The 20,564-nt window shown below is 37.5% G+C and overlaps 1 protein-coding gene across 2 annotated transcripts in view; it reads right to left on the bottom strand.

Annotated features, from left to right (window-relative positions):
- XRCC5 (X-ray repair complementing defective repair in Chinese hamster cells 5 (double-strand-break rejoining)) overlaps positions 1-20,564 on the bottom strand; it is a 50,931-nt gene that overhangs the window by 16,699 nt on the left and 13,668 nt on the right. The window contains exons 8-15 of one of the 2 annotated variants that reach the window (XM_009323539.1): positions 18,562-18,674; positions 15,050-15,112; positions 14,543-14,680; positions 13,079-13,169; positions 11,681-11,814; positions 6,667-6,863; positions 2,445-2,538; positions 915-984 (exon numbers count right to left, since the gene is read on the bottom strand). In XM_009323539.1, coding sequence (XP_009321814.1) covers positions 915-984; positions 2,445-2,538; positions 6,667-6,863; positions 11,681-11,814; positions 13,079-13,169; positions 14,543-14,680; positions 15,050-15,112; positions 18,562-18,674 — 900 coding nt within the window. The remainder of the gene's footprint in view (positions 1-914; positions 985-2,444; positions 2,539-6,666; positions 6,864-11,680; positions 11,815-13,078; positions 13,170-14,542; positions 14,681-15,049; positions 15,113-18,561; positions 18,675-20,564) is intronic. The other variant, XM_009323540.1, reaches the window with a different exon arrangement.

Below are 20,564 nucleotides of genomic sequence, written 5' to 3'. Positions count from 1 at the left end.
CAGCACCTCACTTCAGCACCTCTGCAAGTCTTTTTCTTTGAAAAGAACTGCTACATTAGTGGCTATTTGGCAGATGAGGTTATCTTGCCACAACCTTCAAATCACCCTTTAAAAGAAAAAAGGACCCCATCGATCTTGTGCATTCTTTTTATGATACCTTTGGATTACAGGTATCTCTGTATAGCTATTCCAGTAGGGAAATACCATACAAACAAATCATAATTCCTTTGCATTTTCAGACTTAGGGCATGCAAGACATTGTCTGACCTGTGCTTTGTATTCTTCCTCGCCTCTACATCAAAACCCTGTCTTGCTGTACGCTGAAAACAGATTTGGTGCACACAGATCTTGCTTTCATCTTTAAGAGTCACATACTACCTGCTTATTACACCCTAAATTCACCCATGCTTTCTTTTGCTCACAACAAGCAGTAAGAAACGATCTTTGCATGTAAAGATTTAAATCCCAGGCATCAGATTCTTATTTCTTCATAGAACCAAGTAAGTAGACAGTAGAAGACAGGTTTCTCACACCGCACGCAGCCAGCATCCCTCCACTTCAAGACAGAAAGATCCCATGAAGCCAGATAAGAAGCTGAGACCCACTTTGAATGAGGCAGTCAGTCAGTACCACGGGATCTTCAGCCAGGAACACCTGAAGAGTTGCTCAGATGCCTCAATGTAGCTGCCTAGTGCCATCTTACACAAACACAGGTATCTGAGACTTTCAAATGGGGACGGCAAATATTGACATGGGAATTATGAGTGACACCTTTCTTTGCTGAGTGGCACTAGAGCCACTCACTCCAGAGCATCTCACATAGCACTAGAAACTTATGTTTAGACAAATGGATTGCATTTACTGAACCCTGAAGATGCTACTAAATATAATTAAGATAGATAAAAGTCATTTACCGTCTTTGAAGTCAGCATTTTTCTGCCTCACTAGAATTCTGAAATCTTCTGCTGGGTTAACACTGCCAACCTACAAAAGGTCCAAAAATGATACAATCATCTGCCAATATCCATCTCTATTCTTGCAATGCAACAAGAATCTTTAAATTTCTGTTTATTTTAATATGGAAACAGAAGCTCTACAATTCTCTGCATGCGGACTCATAAAATGAAAGTCTTACAATGCGTTTTAATGCACAGTACTCCTAGCAAAGGTTAGTTATGACATGAGCAAGATGAACTTAGACTTACTGTGCTGCACTCTTATAAGCCAACCATATTCTCTGGGGTTTAGAGGTCAGAAGCACAGTAATTCAGGCTATCTGCTAGTTCAGCTTTGAGACTTTCTGTAGCACAGACGTCTCACTAATCTTGACAGACACTTAATGAGGAATGGGAGCTCCCAGGCATGTGGGTACAGAATCATTGGTTTGTCACTCCAATAGGAAGCTCAAAATTAAAAGTTTGCACTCAATTCATCTACCCTTTCTGGCCCAGTCTGACATCTTAAAGCTGAAGCTCTAAATGGGCATACAAGCACGGAAACCTTACAAAGGAACTAAAACCAGGTCAAATATTAACAAACATCTACTGAAAAACAGATGCAATAACTTTAGGGAAAAAAAAAATTACATTGCTTAACATGTCCTTTCAGGAATCAAAATTCTCTTAAGTTTATTTGAAAATTTTATGCTTTGCTGTCAAAATAATTGTTCGATCTTTCAATAAGCTTGCTTGGTCTCTTCCTGTTTCTTTCAAATCTGGCAATGCCACTTTCCAAGAAAAATCAGAAGTGTATATCAGAAGCACAAAATATTTAAATCTTTTTAGATTATAAATCTTTTTAAAAATCTCAGTCATGCATTTTAAAAACCAGCCTTAAAGGATACTTTGAAAACAAGTGAAATTAACCTCAATTAACATTAAATCACCTTTTTTCCTGTAATTCAAAAAAATAAAGGAAGGTGCACAGTTATGATACAGGCTTCATCTACCCATGTACACAATATCTGGAATTAAGTTAGACATTTAACCTATGAGGAAGATGAAGTCAAATTTGCGATTTAGAACCCCGATGCAGTGAACAGTCTCTAAAATCACAGCAATACCTTTGATTAAATATACAGAGGCAAATTCCATGTTGCAGATGATATGAAAGAGAGCAAGAACAAAATTCAGCCACTGGACCCCAAATCTGAGATTGTTGTCCTCCGATCCTCAGGCTTGCCCTTTAGAGTTCTAGACACCAGAGGAGAATTTTGCCCTAAAATACCCAAGACTGACGGAAACTTGTGCTAACATACACCTAAGGGCAGAGGAAGTTGTCTTTACAATCTCTAGCAGAGAGTCTCAAATCTACAAGTAGACAATACTTCAGTCATGTTTCAGCTAGAAACCATCCTTTTATCAGGAATTCTGTATATTCATTGTAATACACTTAGAGAAATTAATCTTCCCCTTTAATAATCAGATTTGTAAAAATATGCTTACAGAGGTGACATTGCCTTCAGCAAGTTTTATGATGCTAAAGCTACCTTCCTCATCATCAATTTTTGGTTTCTTAGGGTTGGGTCCATCTTCACTGCTGCAAATGAGAAGGACAAAAATGAATATAAACACTTAAAGTAAACTGTCCTGCCTACTAAGTAGGGAGTCAGTAAATTAATGAAATATACACTGAACACTGGACAAAAGTTCATTATACAACTGTTCCCAAATTAACATTAAACCATGCCTCATTTTTCCCCACAGGCTACACGAAGCAGACAGTAGAGACAGAGATCAAACTTTATCTTAGCATAAAGCAAAGGCACCACTTGTTGAAGCTGTGAGATTATTCGTGCTTATTTCAGGAGTGAATTTACTCATACACATCTTCTCCACCTTTCTAAATACATAATATCTCCAGTCACTTTATTTGGAACCTGCATATTGAGTTAACCTTGATAATTTACAGTATATTACATGACATTTGGTGTTCTCACCAGATGTTCTTAACATGAAATGGCAATGAAACTTAACATTTCATTAAGAAATTCATTTACTCTTCAAAAATTACCTGCTAGTTCCTGTCTTGGAATTGATAGCTACTACAAAGCTGCTTACACAGTGGCTTTTGAGTCTAATGACCCATATCCTCCATCAGCACACAAGAGCTTTATAAACTTCCACTTACAGCAGTCAAAACCTGCTAGACAAACCCCAATTAAGTATGTAAGAACTCTCTTAGGACATTTTAAGCTACATCTGAAAATGCTTTCAAAAGACTGTTATTTTTAAAAAGCTACTTGTAATTTTAGGCTACTTTCTAGCTTTGCCCTCACAGGTAGCATATACCAAGGTGTACATTCAAACCAGAAACTTAATTGTAACGTGCCAAACTTCAGAGCACATCTTGGCAACAGAAGAAAATCCAGCTAATCACAAAAGGGGAAGAAAATCAGACACTGTGTTCTGTGTCACTTAATGTGACAGGCTACTGACACGGAAGAATCGATTTCAGTTTAAGAATGACTGAAAGCTACTCAGCGATCTAAACGGCAGTATTTGTGTTCAAGGAATCCCAAAATAAAGAAAGAAGTATTTCTTAAAAATTCTACCACTGCAGTGAAAAGAAGAAACTGCTTGACGATGTAGGGACAAAGCCAGAGATCCTGGACTAGGTGCCATTTTGCATTCTACAAGGTTAGAACTGATTTTAAAAATTGCATTGTGTGTTACAGAAGCAATCAACTATTAGAAAGAACGTGTACAGTCTTCCTTTTTACCTCCTATAGAACACACTTCCCCTATTTTACAATCAGTGTCTATCCCACTTTGTTTCAGTAGTCTTCTCTGTCCTTTACTTAATTTTGTCACTAGTGAAATGAAATCCCTTCTCCTCAGCACCTCCTGTCATCCAACATAACCTTACTTATCAATCTAGGAGAAATGATGACTTTGGTTATGCCTCAGGACAAGGATAGGATACCTTGCTTCATTCTCAACTCTGCTGACTTTCTGGCTGACCTTGAAGAAGTTGCTTGATTGTTTTGGACAGGCAATATGCCTGCCTGTAAAATGGAAAAACTGATAATTATCTAACACCAGTGAGTTTAGAACTTCTACTTGAACCAAAATTCTTGTACATTGTTGTGGTTTGATGAAAGGTGCAAAGAGCAACGAAAACTCTCTTTTAGAATATTTTTCTCTGAAGGTGTTTTCCACTCAATTGCAATGTCTTGAAATCTTTTTCCTCCTGCATTATTTTTACTGATTCAAAATGCTTTGCAATTGCAGGAAGGAGGAGAACATAAATGATGATGCTGCATTTAACTGCCTAGGACCAAACCTATAGCTGTCATTAATCAGTGCAGCACAGCAGAAACTAATGAATCCATACCCATTTATACCAGCCAAGGATCTGACATTTAGAATCTGTTACTGGTAATGCACTGATTAGCAGTATTTTTAAACTGTAAAACGTGCAACTACTATTTGAGAAAAATTAATAAAATACAAGATTAATTTAAAACACCCACTTCTACATTTATATAGAAGCCTCTCACATACTGCAAAGCTGGATAAGGTAACAGCCGCTCCAAAGCCGATCTAAGAAGAAAAAAGTAAAATGCTTTCTACTTCACTGGATTTTTCAAACTACACTGAGCTTAGCAAAAGTGAAACAAACGAATGCTGAACATTAAAATCTGTATTAAGATATCATGCCTACATTTATGCTGCCTTAATCCCATTAGACCTTAAAAATTAAGCACAGATGAATCAGGTCAATATGATGATAGGAAACACAAATCAGTTTTAGAAAACAAAAATAACAGTCAAGAGAGCTTCTAGCCAACTTTTTCAAAACACTTTAGTGCAAATTGTCTAGATCTGATAGTTTTAATAAGTTGAATGTTTTCTGGTGTTTAACATTTTCCTTAGTCATTGTTGCAGAGTGATGTACTTTTCTTTATCAAGTGATTTAATTATATCACTCAGTTTTTCCCCAAACACAGAACAAAAACATAGAGTTAACACTTCTGTTGTAGTACTGACAATACTACTGTTCCCATTCATTACTACAGCAATAACATTTTTTTTCATATTTTTTAATCCTATTACCATTCATTCTTCTTTGCATAGGTGCGTCTGTATCCTTTTGCCCTCCTTACAAATTTTTTTTAAATCATTTTAATGCCCTACACCAATTTCTATCTCAATTATTTTCATAGCTGCTTTCATCACCCCTCTAAAGGAAACCAGTTTTTAAACAAAATAGCTTTCCTTCTTGCTTCTCAAATTGATGCCTTTGGGGATGTATGTTTTTAAGCAACTACCAGTAATGGGTCACTGGTTTTTGTTTAAATTCTCTCCCTAGCTTGTTTGAACCCAAGATTTGCCTTTTTTTTTTTAAAATGGTTCTATCACTTTTTAAAATACATGTATAAATGTATGTATACACACACACACAGAAACTGGGGCACAGAGCAAGGACAAGAGAATTTAATCAGTATGAATTCACAGACACACCAAGACAAGACAGGCACACCCAGCAATGAACAAAATACAAAGCAAGGTGTTTCCCAGTCTGTGTACAGAAACGTGGTCATTATTCCAGAGCAGTAATGTGGGAAGTCCTATGTCATGTCTTCCGAAAGACAACATGCTGAGGAGGCTCTAGCCAACCCAAGGTAAAGGATATATGACAGCCCAGCTAAGCAAGGCCTCAAAATGGCTCAGACATTGTTCCTAGTGCTGAAAGGACTGAGCTAAAAATGACAAAAGGGAGGGAGAAGCAGCTAACTGAGAACTCTCTAACATCCCAGGGGACCCAGTAGTTATATTATAGGCATTCAATAAATTAAGCTCTAAGAAGCAGATTTTGTTTGAGCAAATTGACTTGTGGCTTGGGTGACAGTACCAATGCAGTAGCAATTAAGCATTTATTTTTCGTATTTGCAGCACAAATAAAGTAAACACAGTATATGTAATAACAAAAAAAAAAATTATCTTCAGAACTGTTCAGACAAGACATGTTCCAGGAAGAGTCCATAACAGTTTGATTTTTTCAAGACATCCACATTTATTGCTCAGCAGATAATAATGAAGCTGCTTTTCTTTTGATTTGGAATTCAAAATGAAAGCTACAGAACAACCTAAATTGAGCAGGCTGAGAAATAAGATTCGTCTTTACAGCTAATTTAAAGCTCTACAGCATTTATTCTAAACTAAATTAGACCCACTGTTATTCTTATTTGAACTATTTTATAACTACCAGTAGGACAAACTGACCAGGAGACAGTAAGCAATGCAACAGGTTGCCCAGAGAGGATGTGCAGTCTCCATCCCTGGATGTTTTCAGCACCAGACTGGATGAAGCCCTGAGTTACCTGTTTAGATCTCATAGGTGACCCTGCTTTGAGAAGCAGGTTGCACAAGAAACCTCCTGAGGTCCCTTCCAACCTGATGGATTTTGTGACAACAAATACAGACATGAAGAAGCTACAGACTGCTTCCTGGTGTGTCTTGCCCCGTAATAGTAAGACCGCCACTATTCACAAAATATCCCAGACATACTGCGGTACCACAATATTCTCCACCCATCAGTATTTTTTCAGTGTGTAACTCATTGATCTTATGTTCAAAAGACTCTGAACCTGCTTCATCAGCAAAACAATTTGAAGTGTAAAAAAAAAGTTTCAAAAAAATCCATAATACATCTCCAACTTACTTGTCTTTGAAGATGTCTTGGGCAGTCTTCTCTTCCTTTTTCTTGCCAACTTCCTTTAGAGGGAAAAGTGCTTTTACTTTTTCAAGAGGAGCCTGACACCTTTCTTTTACCACACGGGGCACCTCCAGCATCTCTAAAATGTGCTGTTCAACTGGTGGCAATGGCTCATTGGGGTGAAAAGCCTTATGCTGCAAACACTGCAAGAAATAATTTGAGCAAAGGAAAACTTTTAGTTTATGTGCTTTTAATATAATGCTTGTATGCCTGACATCATATGGTACATGCAAAATACCTTCCATATTAAAGAAACTACCTTCATATTGCTGACAAATATTCCAGCTCACAAGTGGATTGAAAGTCATATGATGAGCTGTTTAAGGACATTAATAATGATATTAAACAACAATACTGATGCAGATGAGTGTTCCCACACTCACTGGAATGAGTTCTATGAGAATCATTAGGAAAATCCCAGGAATGAAACAGTCATCTGCATCTATTCAGCTTTTTGACTTCACTTTACCTTTAAAATGCAGTTCTATTATAAAGCAGTCACATGGGAGAGACTTCTATACATTCCAAAATTAGGTAATGAGATTTATGCCCCAACCACATATTCCAGTTATTGTCACAGTTTATTGTCCCTCAAAGAAAATATTTCTTCTTGGTCAGTAAAACTCAGTATTCATACAAGAGAAATTTTCACCAGTTTAAGAGCAAATGGAAAGAGAGAAGTTAAATGTGCACAGGTAAGGCACAGAATATAGGTATGTTTGCAAATTAGCTTTGAAAAGAGTGAGGGAATGAAGGGGCCTGACAGATGTACATCAAAGTTGGAACAGATGGTAGGAGCTACAGAGGAGAAGGTTTTTTCACCAAAGTGTAAAGACAGTGCACACAGTCAGGAAGCCAAGCAGAGTGAGAGAGATGAGGTTAATGAGGCAGGCTACAGAAATTCCATTGAGAATTTTTAAAACAAAGTAGGTATCTCTTAAATGTTGTGAAGTGTGGGATAGCAGTAGAGATTTATGTGTATGTGCATATATTTACACAGATACCAGTGCATGCACACGCACACAAGAACACGTGAGGTACATGGGAGAATAATTTTTCCAAGCCCATTGTACCGGGTGAATTAGACACAAGTGTGAAGGTAACTACTCAGTAAACTAGGAATACAGCAGAAATTTGCTCCCCTGTTGGCTGTCAGACATGACATTAATTTAAAAAACAAAACTAAAGCAAACAAAAAAAATCCTCTCCTCATGCTGAAAAGCTGCCAATAAAGAAAATCCAGACCATATGCTACACATCAATACTGATGTGCTTTCATGCTGCCATTAAGATTCCAATCCATATTAGAGCATACTTTCAAAGAGAGGCAGTCATACAAGGCTACTGATTTGGAAACACTTGTAATGATTTAAGGCATAATTATTTTGAAAGAGAGTAAAAATGTTGCTGGAAGCTGCAGTAATGGCTCTTGTGATACAAAAAAACAATATTAAAACAGTATTAGGGGACTGAATTAAACTCACAAAGCAAAAAACCTAAGTCCCCTGTTGTGAATGTGTTTTTTCAGGCTTTTGCATCCGAAATCTCTATGTGTGCAGCTGCAAGAGCTGAGCAGACTGAGTAGCCACAGCCTCCTTTTGTTCCTCTGAAACCTCAGATGACAGGTACCATCAAAACTCAGGTGCTAAATGGAGATGAAGTTGAACAGACTTAACCTGAAGTTTCTAATCCGAAACAGTCCCTTTTAACCTTGCTTCCTTCTCCTTCTGTGCCCAGCAAGAACCACTCCTACCTTCACTGGCTAGAAGGCAACCCACGCTGCCACTGGCTTCCAGACTCACCGTTTTATTCATGCATGTTGTCAGCAACACACTAGCTTCTCCTTGCTCTTCTTAATTTCCTTACATTTCCAGCCTAGAGATGCAGCCAGCTTTCAGGAACAGGGGTCACACTAAGATACTGGTCAATGGATGTAATGAAGTGGGCTTTTCACATAATTAATTCCATGATAAGCAATGGCATAAATGCATGAATAGACAGGAATTTACTGCAAGAAAGCATCCTGCCTTGTTCCCTTCCACACAGCATCTAGAACACACTTTTGTAAGAACGTATTTTAGCAAATCTATAAATCCTACAGGAACCTGATAGTATTTAAAGCCTTAGAACATGGGAGACAGATTCAGCTATCTAAAAGATAAACATCTAGACTATATCAGTCATTTATTCACTCTACACGACCACAACTATCATGTACTTAGGATCTCCAAAACAAGAAGGGTCAATTACTTTCCCAAGGTTCTTTTTTCAGGGATTATGGAATAGATTTGGACAACTCAGCTTACACTAGTTGGCTAGTTTCAGGGTAGTTAAACCTCTGTGAACTGAATCCCAACATGTGTCTTAGAGTTCAGTTTATATCTAGTTTGTGGCGATTTCAAAATGACCGTCCAACAGATCCCCTACATTCAACCAAAGGTAAGATTACTTGTTGCTGAAAGCCCTTACAGACTTCTGTGAGGTACCTCCTGTCCCCCCTGCTGCTCTGCTTTTTGAAAGAACATCACTGGACCATCCAACCACTTACAAACAAGCTCAGCTCTCTACAGTCTCCTACATGTGGTCTAACAAGAGCCATTATAGCATATTTAGATGCAGACGCTGCAGCTGGATCCCATGAACTATGCGATGCTGCAGGCCACCGTCCCCACAAACCTTCCCCCCAGGTCTCAGTACGGAATAATCATAGTTGAGCAATTTGTTTATTTGGCTATCAAATAAAATGCACTGCATTCCCCAGATGCCTTATGTGCTTCAAATCCCTGTATTTAAGAGGAACAACTTAAACAATGACGGTGGAATTCTGCCACCACAAAAGCTATGGAAGTTTGCTCAGGCTTTTCTGGAAGCAAGGAATAAAAGTTGAAACTCTGGACATAGGATATTCCTCATCTTCCACTCCAGCAAGTATTAGCAACTCCTTTCCACCCACTCTGTCATTTCCTGATGCCTACCACTACTTCCAGAGATATAATTTAGCTTGATGTTTCTGTTTAAATTCTGGCTCTTGTCACTTATCGCTCCAAATATCTTCATGAGGCAACACAGCAAGGAAATGAAGGGGGAGTTCATCCTTTCTTCAGAGTTATTTTTCCAAACCATCTATAGGTCCTGTTCAGCCCAATCAATTTACTGGCTACGTTCAAAAGATGATGTGTAATTTTTCTGCATAGTTCTTCAGGAACTCCAGCAGTGCCACTTGGACTAAGAGCAAAATATTAAGAATCTGGAACATGTTTGCAGCAAAGGAGAGAACAATCTTTCTGCAAGTTACACAGATTAATAACAGTTTTGTAACCAAGACAAAAAAATGGGGCTGTGCGCAGGCAAAAGAAAGCACTAAAAGGACTGGTAATTTAGGGCTTTATAAACAACCAAGCACTGTGGACAGGAACTGTATACTACCTAGTACATTGAAACAGTCAATAAACACTTTTTCCACCAGTAGCATTCACCTATTATCCTCAAAATCCTATTATCCTCTGCGAAAATTGGTGAGTTACACAGTTACTCTCTTCTAGCAGCACTTGACTCAACTGCTGGGACACCACCATCATACTGTTTCAGAAAACAAATGGCACACCTAAAGAAACATCTTTCGTTGACAGGCGACATCCACTGAACCAAAAGAATGCAAAATTGCATCTAGCAATATAATAGAGGAAATTTTATCCCCTATGTGTTTCATTGACAAGCAAAACCATATTTGTTTTGTAATACCCAAGTTTTACAACCCTTCCTAAAATACGAGTCACGGAGAGGTCTATCCATTTTAAGCTCTTGCCCAGCAATAACCTTCTACTGACCAAATCTTGCATTCAGTTACACACCATCTTGTCAATATGGCTGGCAGAATTTGAAGGGAACACTAAGTTCTGCAGGTGTCAATCAGAGTAGGATTTGAAGACAGTGGGCTTACATGTGTTCCTGAAACATACATATGACCTTCAGATCCTTTGCTGCTTTTGACAATACTAAGGCAGCATGGCTTTTGGAAGCTCGGGTAAGTTTTCTTAATTTAAAAAAGCATCTTCTTCCTACTTGTAAACTGAAAAAAATTCATTTAGAATTGTTGAGATATGATGAACATGGTTGCTATAATACCATTTTTGGTCAATTTTCAGAGTGCAGTCACGCACTCAGTATATCTCCATGGCTCTGTATACAACACAATTCTGCAGCTGCATAAATTGCATTGTAATCTTCCTTATTTTTGAATTTGCTGTGTCATTTTTTTGAACACTTGAATTCTAATGTATAATTAAGTCTCTCATCCTCACAGTTGCAATGAAAATATTCATGATATGAAAGGAATGTAAATCAAAATGTAGACAGCTTGATGCAATAACTGCAAGAAGTGTGAACTGTTCTGCTTGCCCATAAAATGCGTCAGCTCAGACACCCAAATGGAATATTTTAAATGTCAACAATGTTAACCATTTACTTCTGATCAAGTTCACCACAGACTGATCTGTTTTGGAACCACTGCTAGATGCAACAATGCACAGAAAAGTGACTCTGCTGAAGATTTGATGGGACACAGAATGAGGAGCTAAAAAGATCCCTGATTTTCAGTCAATTTCTCTCTTTGCCCAGAAGCTGAAGACTAAGTCTACGTCTGCACCATGATCACTGCAATACAGTGTTGAGATACGCAAGCAAGTTTGAACTTGTCTAGTCTAGGTGCCTGTGAGTATCACTGATGCTGTTGCAGACACCTCAGCACAGGTGTAATTTCCCTTGGAAACTGGAAATTTTAAAAATAAACTCTATGTCAAGGACAACATAGAAATCACTGGCTACCCCATACTTAAATGCAAAAGAATTTATATTCCCATCTTCACAATGCAGATCTTTCCAATGTGAATCAGAGAAAGACAGAAAGGTGAAAAGTCTTAACAAAAGAAATTTTTAAAAACTGCCATATAGTTCATCTTACCTGATATAACCTCTGAAAATGAGGGTTTGAGATTTTGCTGGGCTTAAACAGGTCTTCAAAAGTTTCTCCATCATCATCTTCATAAATCAAATTCATAGAATCAATCAAAGAGTCGACAGCAGATAACTGATCCGCTAAGGCAGCAATTACATACAAAGAAAACTTAAATACACTTGCAGATGGATGGATTTCTTGAAACAATTTCTAAATGAAGATACACTTCACCATGTGAGATTTTGACCAATTCATTACATGCCACAGAATACACTGCAGATACAGACGTGCCAATAAGGCGTATGGATAATGGATACAATAATAAACCCCCTGCTTTATTTAAGGACTAAAATGTAAAGTCTTAAAGCCTTTTTTTTCCCCCCCAAGACCTCAATTATTGCTGCCTTTCTGCTTCCATTTTTCTTATTTTTCAAGATGTTTTTATTTGCAGCAGAAGGTTTATAGGTCACTCAGAAAATAAGGAGAACAGTTGGTCTGAAAAACTAAACGGCGTAATATAAATTTTAAAAGTTATGACTGCAAATTAACACAGTACACAATAGTCAACTATTGCTTTGGTAAAACATGTTTTAGATTTGTTCTCAAACTGTAGGTTACAGGCAAGAGAACAGAAACTGTTTCAGAAACAACCCAGCATGCTTTATATACCCTGATGTGCAGATGCCCATTCAATGGACCTCGTAACAAATTAAAGAAGTGGGAGTGGATTTTAGACTACATCCATTTACGCTCATTGCTGTGCAAAATTCTCAGAACAGTGAGTCAAGCTTTGTATGGCTGCATGTTCTGTGGCTCTCCAAAGACGCCCTCTATCTGAATCTGGACACCAGTAAGTGCATGCTTTAAAAAACAACACACCACAGAAAGTACAGTCTTTGCCTTTGTACATTATATTAACAGGCCATACTGCAACTGGCTACAGGACCAGCTTTGTACGAACGGAGCTGATGCCTCTATTTTAATTCTAGCTAGCTAATCACATATCGTATCTCCCACAAGATTTGGCCATTTAGTCTCACAAATGAGTTCAAAAATCAAAGGATACAGAGGACTAAATCTCAGACGTCTATCACAGAGATCTTGTGAGACTAATAATCCCATAACCCGAGGCAGAAGTCATTTAACAGTAGGTTTTAAAAGACTGCCTGCAAACCTCAAGTCTGCTCAGCCTGCAACTAAGCTGTTAAAGTTTTGATACAGGCTTTACACTTCAAGATGACATAATCATAATGTGTTCCCAAAGGCCTGGGGTTTTTTCCCTAAGCCAAAATAGTGACAAAGCTTATGTTTCCGTTGGAAAGCCAAATATTCGAGCTCTTTTAGAGTCTCTAAGGAAGACAAGTAGGTTACTTTGTCCAGTTGCCCAGTGAAGGACTATTTTACCTGTAGGAATGCATTTTTTATTGTTTTTCAAGGATGAAAATATGTACTGTCTTAAGTCTTCCATGTAGGGTAGTTGCACATAGATGAGACACTGAGCAAGACAAAAGAAGAAAGAAACAACTGAGCCTGAAGTAAAAAAATCTAAAGTATCCCAAAGTGCCCTATCAGGACAATATAAACGTAAGAAAAATCCAATAATACCTGTGTGTGTCAAAATACTTAAGTAAAATATTTACAGAGCAACACAGTTTTAAGCAGAATAAAACACAGCATTATTTTATAATATAGCGATGACTACACTCCTCATTTTTCTACTGGTGGAATAACGATCTCCCAGGTCATCCAATCCCTTCTTCTCGTGCAGAGTTCCAACCAGCCAAGCTTTAAATACCCCATACATTGGCGCTTTGGGAGGTTTTATCATAGCTTACTGTGTTTCAAAGTCAAAAGTTGGTTTTGTTTTTTCTTTATTCAAATACCTCCTCCAGTTCATACCACCCTAAATAATTCCTTTCCATCCTTTATGTTTATACCCTTCATAAGTCTGAAGATTGTTATATCCGCCCCCACCTTCGTCATTGCTTAGCCATGCTATACATATTTAGCTCTTTCAATAGTCTCTCATAAGCAAGATCAGTGGAAACATATGCTGCAAAAATTCTGACATACTGTGTTGCTTCTGGGCCTCTCAGAATTTTAAAAAATTTATTTCAAATATGATTCTGCTGTGTACAGAACTTTCTTTTTTTTTTCCCCTAAGAAACAGACTTCATTTTTTTTCTCCTGTTTTTTAAAATAACCTTTTCAAGTAAATAAATATACTGCTGTCTTCCTAACTGTCCATATGAATTTAAACAACAGCTTTAAATGCTGTGAGCTCCTCCCCTCAGTTCCAGTTGACTTGGAAACCTAATGACAACAGTGTCGTTGGACATGCTTGAAACACCACGCCAGCTATCAAATTCAAACTTTGCACTACCAAGCAACCTGGAGATAAATCCATAGTTTAAGAAAATGAAATAATCTAGTGCAACTTGGATTGTACGCAGAGAGGTAGGTAGTAACACAGCAAGAAAGCAGTGGTAACTTATTACATAAGTGATTACGCTGTTTCTAGATACCAAAAAAATTGAGATTTCCAGGATAATAAAATTAAATTATTACTATGTTATTGAAATAAAAATCAGTATTATTTGAATGTGTAATATAGAGGATACTAATAGAAATATATGGCATTATTTTTCCATGTATTTTTTCTATGGAATTTTCTTAATACTATTTATTACCTCCTTGTCCTAAGACTCAGTACTATTTCCTAAAAATCACTCTGAAAAGTCACATTGGTTTCTTCCGCTATTACACAACACTGCAAATTCATATGGTTCAAATATGATCGTTTATTAATTGGTATTTGTAAAGCATCAATACGGAGGCTATCTACAGAAAGTAAGAGTGAAAAATTACCTCGTATGCATCCTTAATATATGGAAAAGCTACCCCAATTTGCGGGTTGCATCTTCTATCATAAACGTAACGCACTATAGCTACCACTTTCAACTCATCCAATGCATGAACAAGGGCGGAAAAAGCAACTGCTGCATTCTGGGGGAGGGAAGGAAAAAAAAAAAGTCTAGAGAGTCATGCAAGTTCTCATTTGTCTGCTGAAATACACCTTTACCAGTGAATTCAACAACACTGATTTAGTCAAGACCAGTTCCCATTTCAGCTATAACTTCAACACAAGCTTTTCTCATGTTCAAAAAACGAAGAAGCAGAAAGGTTAAATCTCATCATGATAGTGGATCCCTTCAAAGCTCAGCAAACGTTGGGCAGTGGAACGAGACTTCTGTAAGCTGCGTTAAGAATATTTGTTTTATTAACACGGAAAGAAGGGACAATTTCAAGCACCACTACTGTTCTTTTCTGTTCCACAGCAAAACACCTTCAGCATTAAACTTCAGTTCACCTTACCTCATCATCTTTCGCTGCAAAGACCTTCAGAACCTGGTTGCCCATGTAGTAATGCCTCTGGATCTACAGATTCAAATGGTCAAGAGTTAGCCTGATCTAAAACAAATGTCATTAATGTGACTGGACCAATTAAATTCTGAAACAACTAACACATTACTCAAGTGAGAAGCCACAAAATTAAATTACTGTGCATAGAAATTACAGCTCTGTATATGTTTCATATCTCCATTTATCACTCAATATGGATATTCAGTCATATTCGGCAGGATGTTCTCATACCTTCCTATTGATGGGCAGGAATGAAAGACTACGGTACTCGCAGCTGTTATCAGTCTGAATAATACTGCAGTAATTCAAAAGTCAGTGTGGAAAACCACAGTAGTTAACAAAAGACCTAAGCCTAACTGACACCACATCTATGCTATTAAATTTTCCTAGCAAAGACATGTCAAAAAGGAGCTGACAAAAGTCACATCCTTAATTAATAAAGCTACTTCAACAGCAACCTGGAGTACGTACAGCTGTGCTGGCAAAGAAGCAATTCTGTTAGCAGAGTTTATGCTGTTCATGAAAATGGCTGACAAAAAAAAAAAAACAACCCAAACCCAGTTTCATTAAGGGGCACTGCTGGAACAGCTGGAGCCACAGAGGCTGTGAGACACACCCAGAGAAACACTGCAATAGCGGAAAACCTGTCACAAAGACTGCACCCTACTATGAACACTGGTTAAAATGACCTTTCTTTGTTAAAGAAAAATCTCTTCAAATTACACTGTCTCCAAACTAACCTGGAGTTTCATTATTTAACAAATTACCATAATGCTGTTGAAGTCAGTGACAACTTGCACCAGAGCAGATCTGCTTAATGTATTACAGCACGATTCTTCAACTCAGATTATTCTACCTGCAATTATTCTTTGCTGTTCTGTCTTTAAAAGCTCAGGAAATTTTATGTTCAGTATAGTATAAATAACTAGACATATCACTACACCTTTTTTTGTTTGGGGGGAAAAAAAAATGGTCCCTTTTTAATATTTTCAAGTATTATTTCTTGATTTACATGGCATTGCTTATAAATTAAAAATCAAAGTTTAAGCGGCCTCTGATCTTCTTTCCTGAGGGATGTGAATAACTCGGAAAAATAATATAAGGTGATTCTATTCCTTCTTTAATTATGTATTTGGAGCTGTTCCAGTTTCTCCAGTTAATAATAAATTATCTTTTCTCCAAAGTTTTTAAAAGAAACAATTTAATATAAAACATACATTTGAATAGCATCAGTATTATGATTCCAAACAATAAAATTCAGGAGCCAAAACATAAGGAAAGCATGGGTCTTGAAAATTCTAGTTGTAGTTGAAAACTTCCTGGTATCATTATCTATACAGTGTAATTTTAATCCTGCAATCACACCTGAATAATTTTATTCCACTGAGGTCTATGCAACTACTATTGGGCATAATTACCCACACTCCTAATTACAGGACCAGAGCGCACTTTATTTAAGATGTAATTCCTATTCATTATGAAATCCACAGAAGAGACAAGCACATCATAAAAATTATCAAAAGCAATAAATATTTTGTGCATTGAAAAAATATAAACCCAATTTGTTAATTCTTTGAGGCATATTTATGTGATCAAAAATATTCCTACAATTAATTATTAACTATGTATTTGAAGGTATTACCACACTATCTGACCAATGGTGGGGGGAAAAAAAAAATCCATGTGAAATAACAGCTCACTGACAGGAGCATGATGCTTCTCATGTTTTCCTCTTAGTTTCTGGTTTCAATAAAATTCAGACTTCAGGTCGAAATAGGAGGCCAGCCTCCAGCATAAGAAAACACTGCACATGGTGAAATACATCTTACAGAATTAAATGAAGACAGTAAGACTCAGCTGTAGGCTAATAACGCATGAAAAGATGCAAGAAATTGTCTCATTGAAACACTGGGTTCAGACACAACATTTCTCTTGTTAGATCCAGTTTCTGGTACAGGATTTAACACTCCCTAACACCTCTCTGCCCTGGCCAATCTAGGGCATGTAAGCTCAAGCATGATAATGTTTCCTCAATCAATCACTTTCAGTACACAAGCTCCCATGTTACTTAACAACTTTAAGTTCTGAATATCCTCAAGGAGCAACCAGGTTACAGTTCCCATTTAGGCTGGCTTCTCATTTCAATAAATCAACATAACCTCCTGGCTCCTCAGTTAATAATATGCTTTGGACCACTGCACTGCAGTAGTCTAAGGGCATATCTAGCAACATGAAGGGGTCTCTGTGCCACCTGTACTGTAAAGTAAAAATATGTTTAGTTACATCCATTTGGGAGTAAGCTCCCACAGATACTTCCTATTTCATTAGCATCTTTCCTTTTAGCATCTTTCCTTTTAGCATCTTTCCTTCCTGGTAAAGGTAATGATTCCTCAGCCTTCGTCAAGGGCTCTATTTTGTTCAGGCAGCGAGACATTTCAAAGAAGAGCAAGAGGGCTGGGAGCTTTCAGAACAGAAGGCACGGAGCTGCTCTATGATTTCCTTTCAGTTTTGAGTGGTGAAGGGGACTGGGTGCAGTGAACTCCAAGAAGAGTAAAGTTTCAGTCACCCTGTGCAATATCCTGGAGAAGAAAGAGCGGGAGGAGCTTAACATTTCTAGCAATTACTGGTGCTCACACGTCCGTACTTTCTTCTCATGTGTCCTGCTTCCACAAGGGTTTTGTTAAGCCTTTGCCTAAGGCTTTCCTAATGCTTACATCCTGGATTTTCTGCAGGAAATCACCTGGTGCTGGATAGCTTTTATTAAGGTATTTGCTCAATGTAAGTTTCTTACAACTTCCAGGTAAAACAAATGGCAATGTTAATACCACAAGTACAGGTAAGTGCATACAAACACCAAGCACCTCATTGAAATATGGAGAGTTTTTGAATGATGTTATCTTCATCTAAGTTCTATGAAGTCTTTGCTACATTTAGTTTTTGTTATAGTAGAAACAAGAAGCAAGTCACAGTTCACAAACTAATCCTTATGGAAATGAGAATGAATGCAGTCAGTTCTCAGGCTTTCTTTAACATTTCTTTAATGTTGAGAGAGAGGCTTCTTCTGTTAAAAAGAACACACTTGTGGCTGGACAAAGCCCAAAAAGGCTTCTGCATGACCTGAACAGAAGAGAGACCATCTTCCATTGCAGATCTGGCATCACTAAGTTCGTGAGATGAAATGAGACTACAATACCTGTCTCCACTTCGCAGAGATCTGAGGTCAGTGGCTCTTGCTTCACTTGAGGGCCCAATGGCCACATTTATGAGCTTCCCCCCTTCACAAGACTATATACTGTTTACATGTACTAGAATCAGCAAACAAGTCAGCCCTGTATACCTGACTGCAGATGCTCCATTCCCAATACTGGAACCTAGTACAACACCACAACTTTAGTGAATTCAAACTGAAATCAATTGTCTTGAACAACCTAGGAAGTTGAATGGGAAGAAGTTTAGTACTGTACCTGAGAGGATCTGCTGAATCCCAAAACAGAAAAACATTTTGCTTCTGTTTTGTATTTCATTTGCTCTTCATCTTCCTTGGAAAAAGGAACTATATCACTCCCATAGCGAAACCCTGGAGAACAAGAGAAGAGCATCTGGTAAGCATATGGGCCTACAATTCTAACACCGAAATTAGCTCTCTGAATATTTTAACAATGCATGCATGCCCCACAGCTACACTCCACACACGCTCATCAAATTACTTTCCCTGTTAACAGAAAAACCACACACCTCATAGACACGTTTTGTACTTCACCAACAGCAGTTGCACTCCTTGTACATCGTTTTATGTAACATGGCTACCCTCATAGAGAGCAGGAAAGAAAATCAGGGAACTGAACATCTTGCCCAACAAAGTTACGCTCACAGAATAGATTTAAGCAAATCAGAATAGATTTCAGCAAATACGTTTGCAGGGAGTGTTGCAGTCTAATACAAAAAACCCCAAACATACCACAAATCATGGACAGGAAATGACACTAGAAGGGATTCAGAGAACAAAATGTGTTAACAGTGGAAGTGAGATACACCCTCACACGCAATGGAAAACCAAAACACTCTTGTATGCAGAAGTGGTCTTTCTATACACCTCTGCGTTTTACTTCCCGTGCCTTACATTACAGGGATATCTCCACAAAATAGGAAGCTGTTAGTTTCTCAGCGGTATCATCTGTTCCAACTGCTTATTCCCCCATCTCAAGCTACAATATCCTCCCTGTAACATCATCACTTTATTACACTGTCACAGACTAAGGATGGTATCCTCAGGTGCAAAGAAAGCAGAAGGAACAAAGGTAAATCCCTGGATGAAAAACCTATATGCACATACATTTCCCTGGAAACTGAAAAGCAAACACAGGCAGAATGAAAGAAATTTCAGTATGGGTGCTCCAAATGCAAAATATTGTCTAATTATGACATTTCTCAAAATGTCCACAAAAGTCCATGAGGCATCAGCAGCTCTTTAATTGTTAGAAATATCACACCATTGATAAGAGAAATTTTTGGTCTCTTTTGTTCACATTGAACGGTTCATCACTTCTTTTTACTAGTGTCCCACAACCACTCACCAACTTAGGCAGTCAGGACATCAGCAGAAAATGGTCAAAAATGCTTCAAAATACATTCACTATAAAAAGTGGATTTTTTTTTTTATTTTACTAAAAGTTTTGAAATTATAAAACATAAAGAGACTACTAGCTTTTAACTATCATTTCTGCTTAAAGAAACAGAGAAAATCACACTGTCGTTGGGACATTTTTATCTGCTACTGTTATGATTGCTACAATCGAAAAAGGTTAAATAAAAAAATACAGTATGTATCTCAATTTTTCAATTTATTTTATTCATTTGACAGCACTTTCTATACTGTTATCTCAATAATTCTGCCCTTTACAGTTAATACACCTGCCCTACTTGTGTGGGATTGAAACAGCAAAGGAAAGAAAAAAATTAGTAACAAAATATATATAAAATTGCAAAAAATTAAACATATTTGATTAACTCCATTTTTAAAAAGTAGACTATTTCATACTGTTTCTGGGGCCTTCAGTCTTCTAAGGAATTTAATCCACTCAGAAAGAAGCTGAAGGTTATAAAAGTATTCTGCATAGCACTACAGATTGAACCTGTTACGGAAATTAAACAGCAAAGCTAATAGACTCTTGAACACTAAACCTTCCTTTAACGGTTTCACCTTCCCAAGTGCAAAATGTCTAGAGCAGTTGCTTATCTAGAAGAAAGCAGTGTTATGAAAGTATTCATGTTATCAGTACAACTGAAGATTTGAAAACAGAACAGAGGTTGCAGCACTACTCACTACAGAACTGAGGTATGGTCCTCCACAGAATACAGTTTAGGAAGCTGTAGTGCCTTCCAAGTTCCACCTGGTGGTATTATTATTATTCCTATTAGACTGCAACACTCCCTGCAAAAGTAAGAATTTTTAAAATATGTGAAGACA

This window comes from Pygoscelis adeliae, unplaced genomic scaffold (genome assembly GCF_000699105.1).
Source record: "Pygoscelis adeliae isolate BGI_AS28 unplaced genomic scaffold, ASM69910v1 Scaffold664, whole genome shotgun sequence".
NCBI classification, from domain to species: domain Eukaryota; kingdom Metazoa; phylum Chordata; class Aves; order Sphenisciformes; family Spheniscidae; genus Pygoscelis; species Pygoscelis adeliae.
This window is presented reverse-complemented; position numbering and strand designations above follow the sequence as displayed.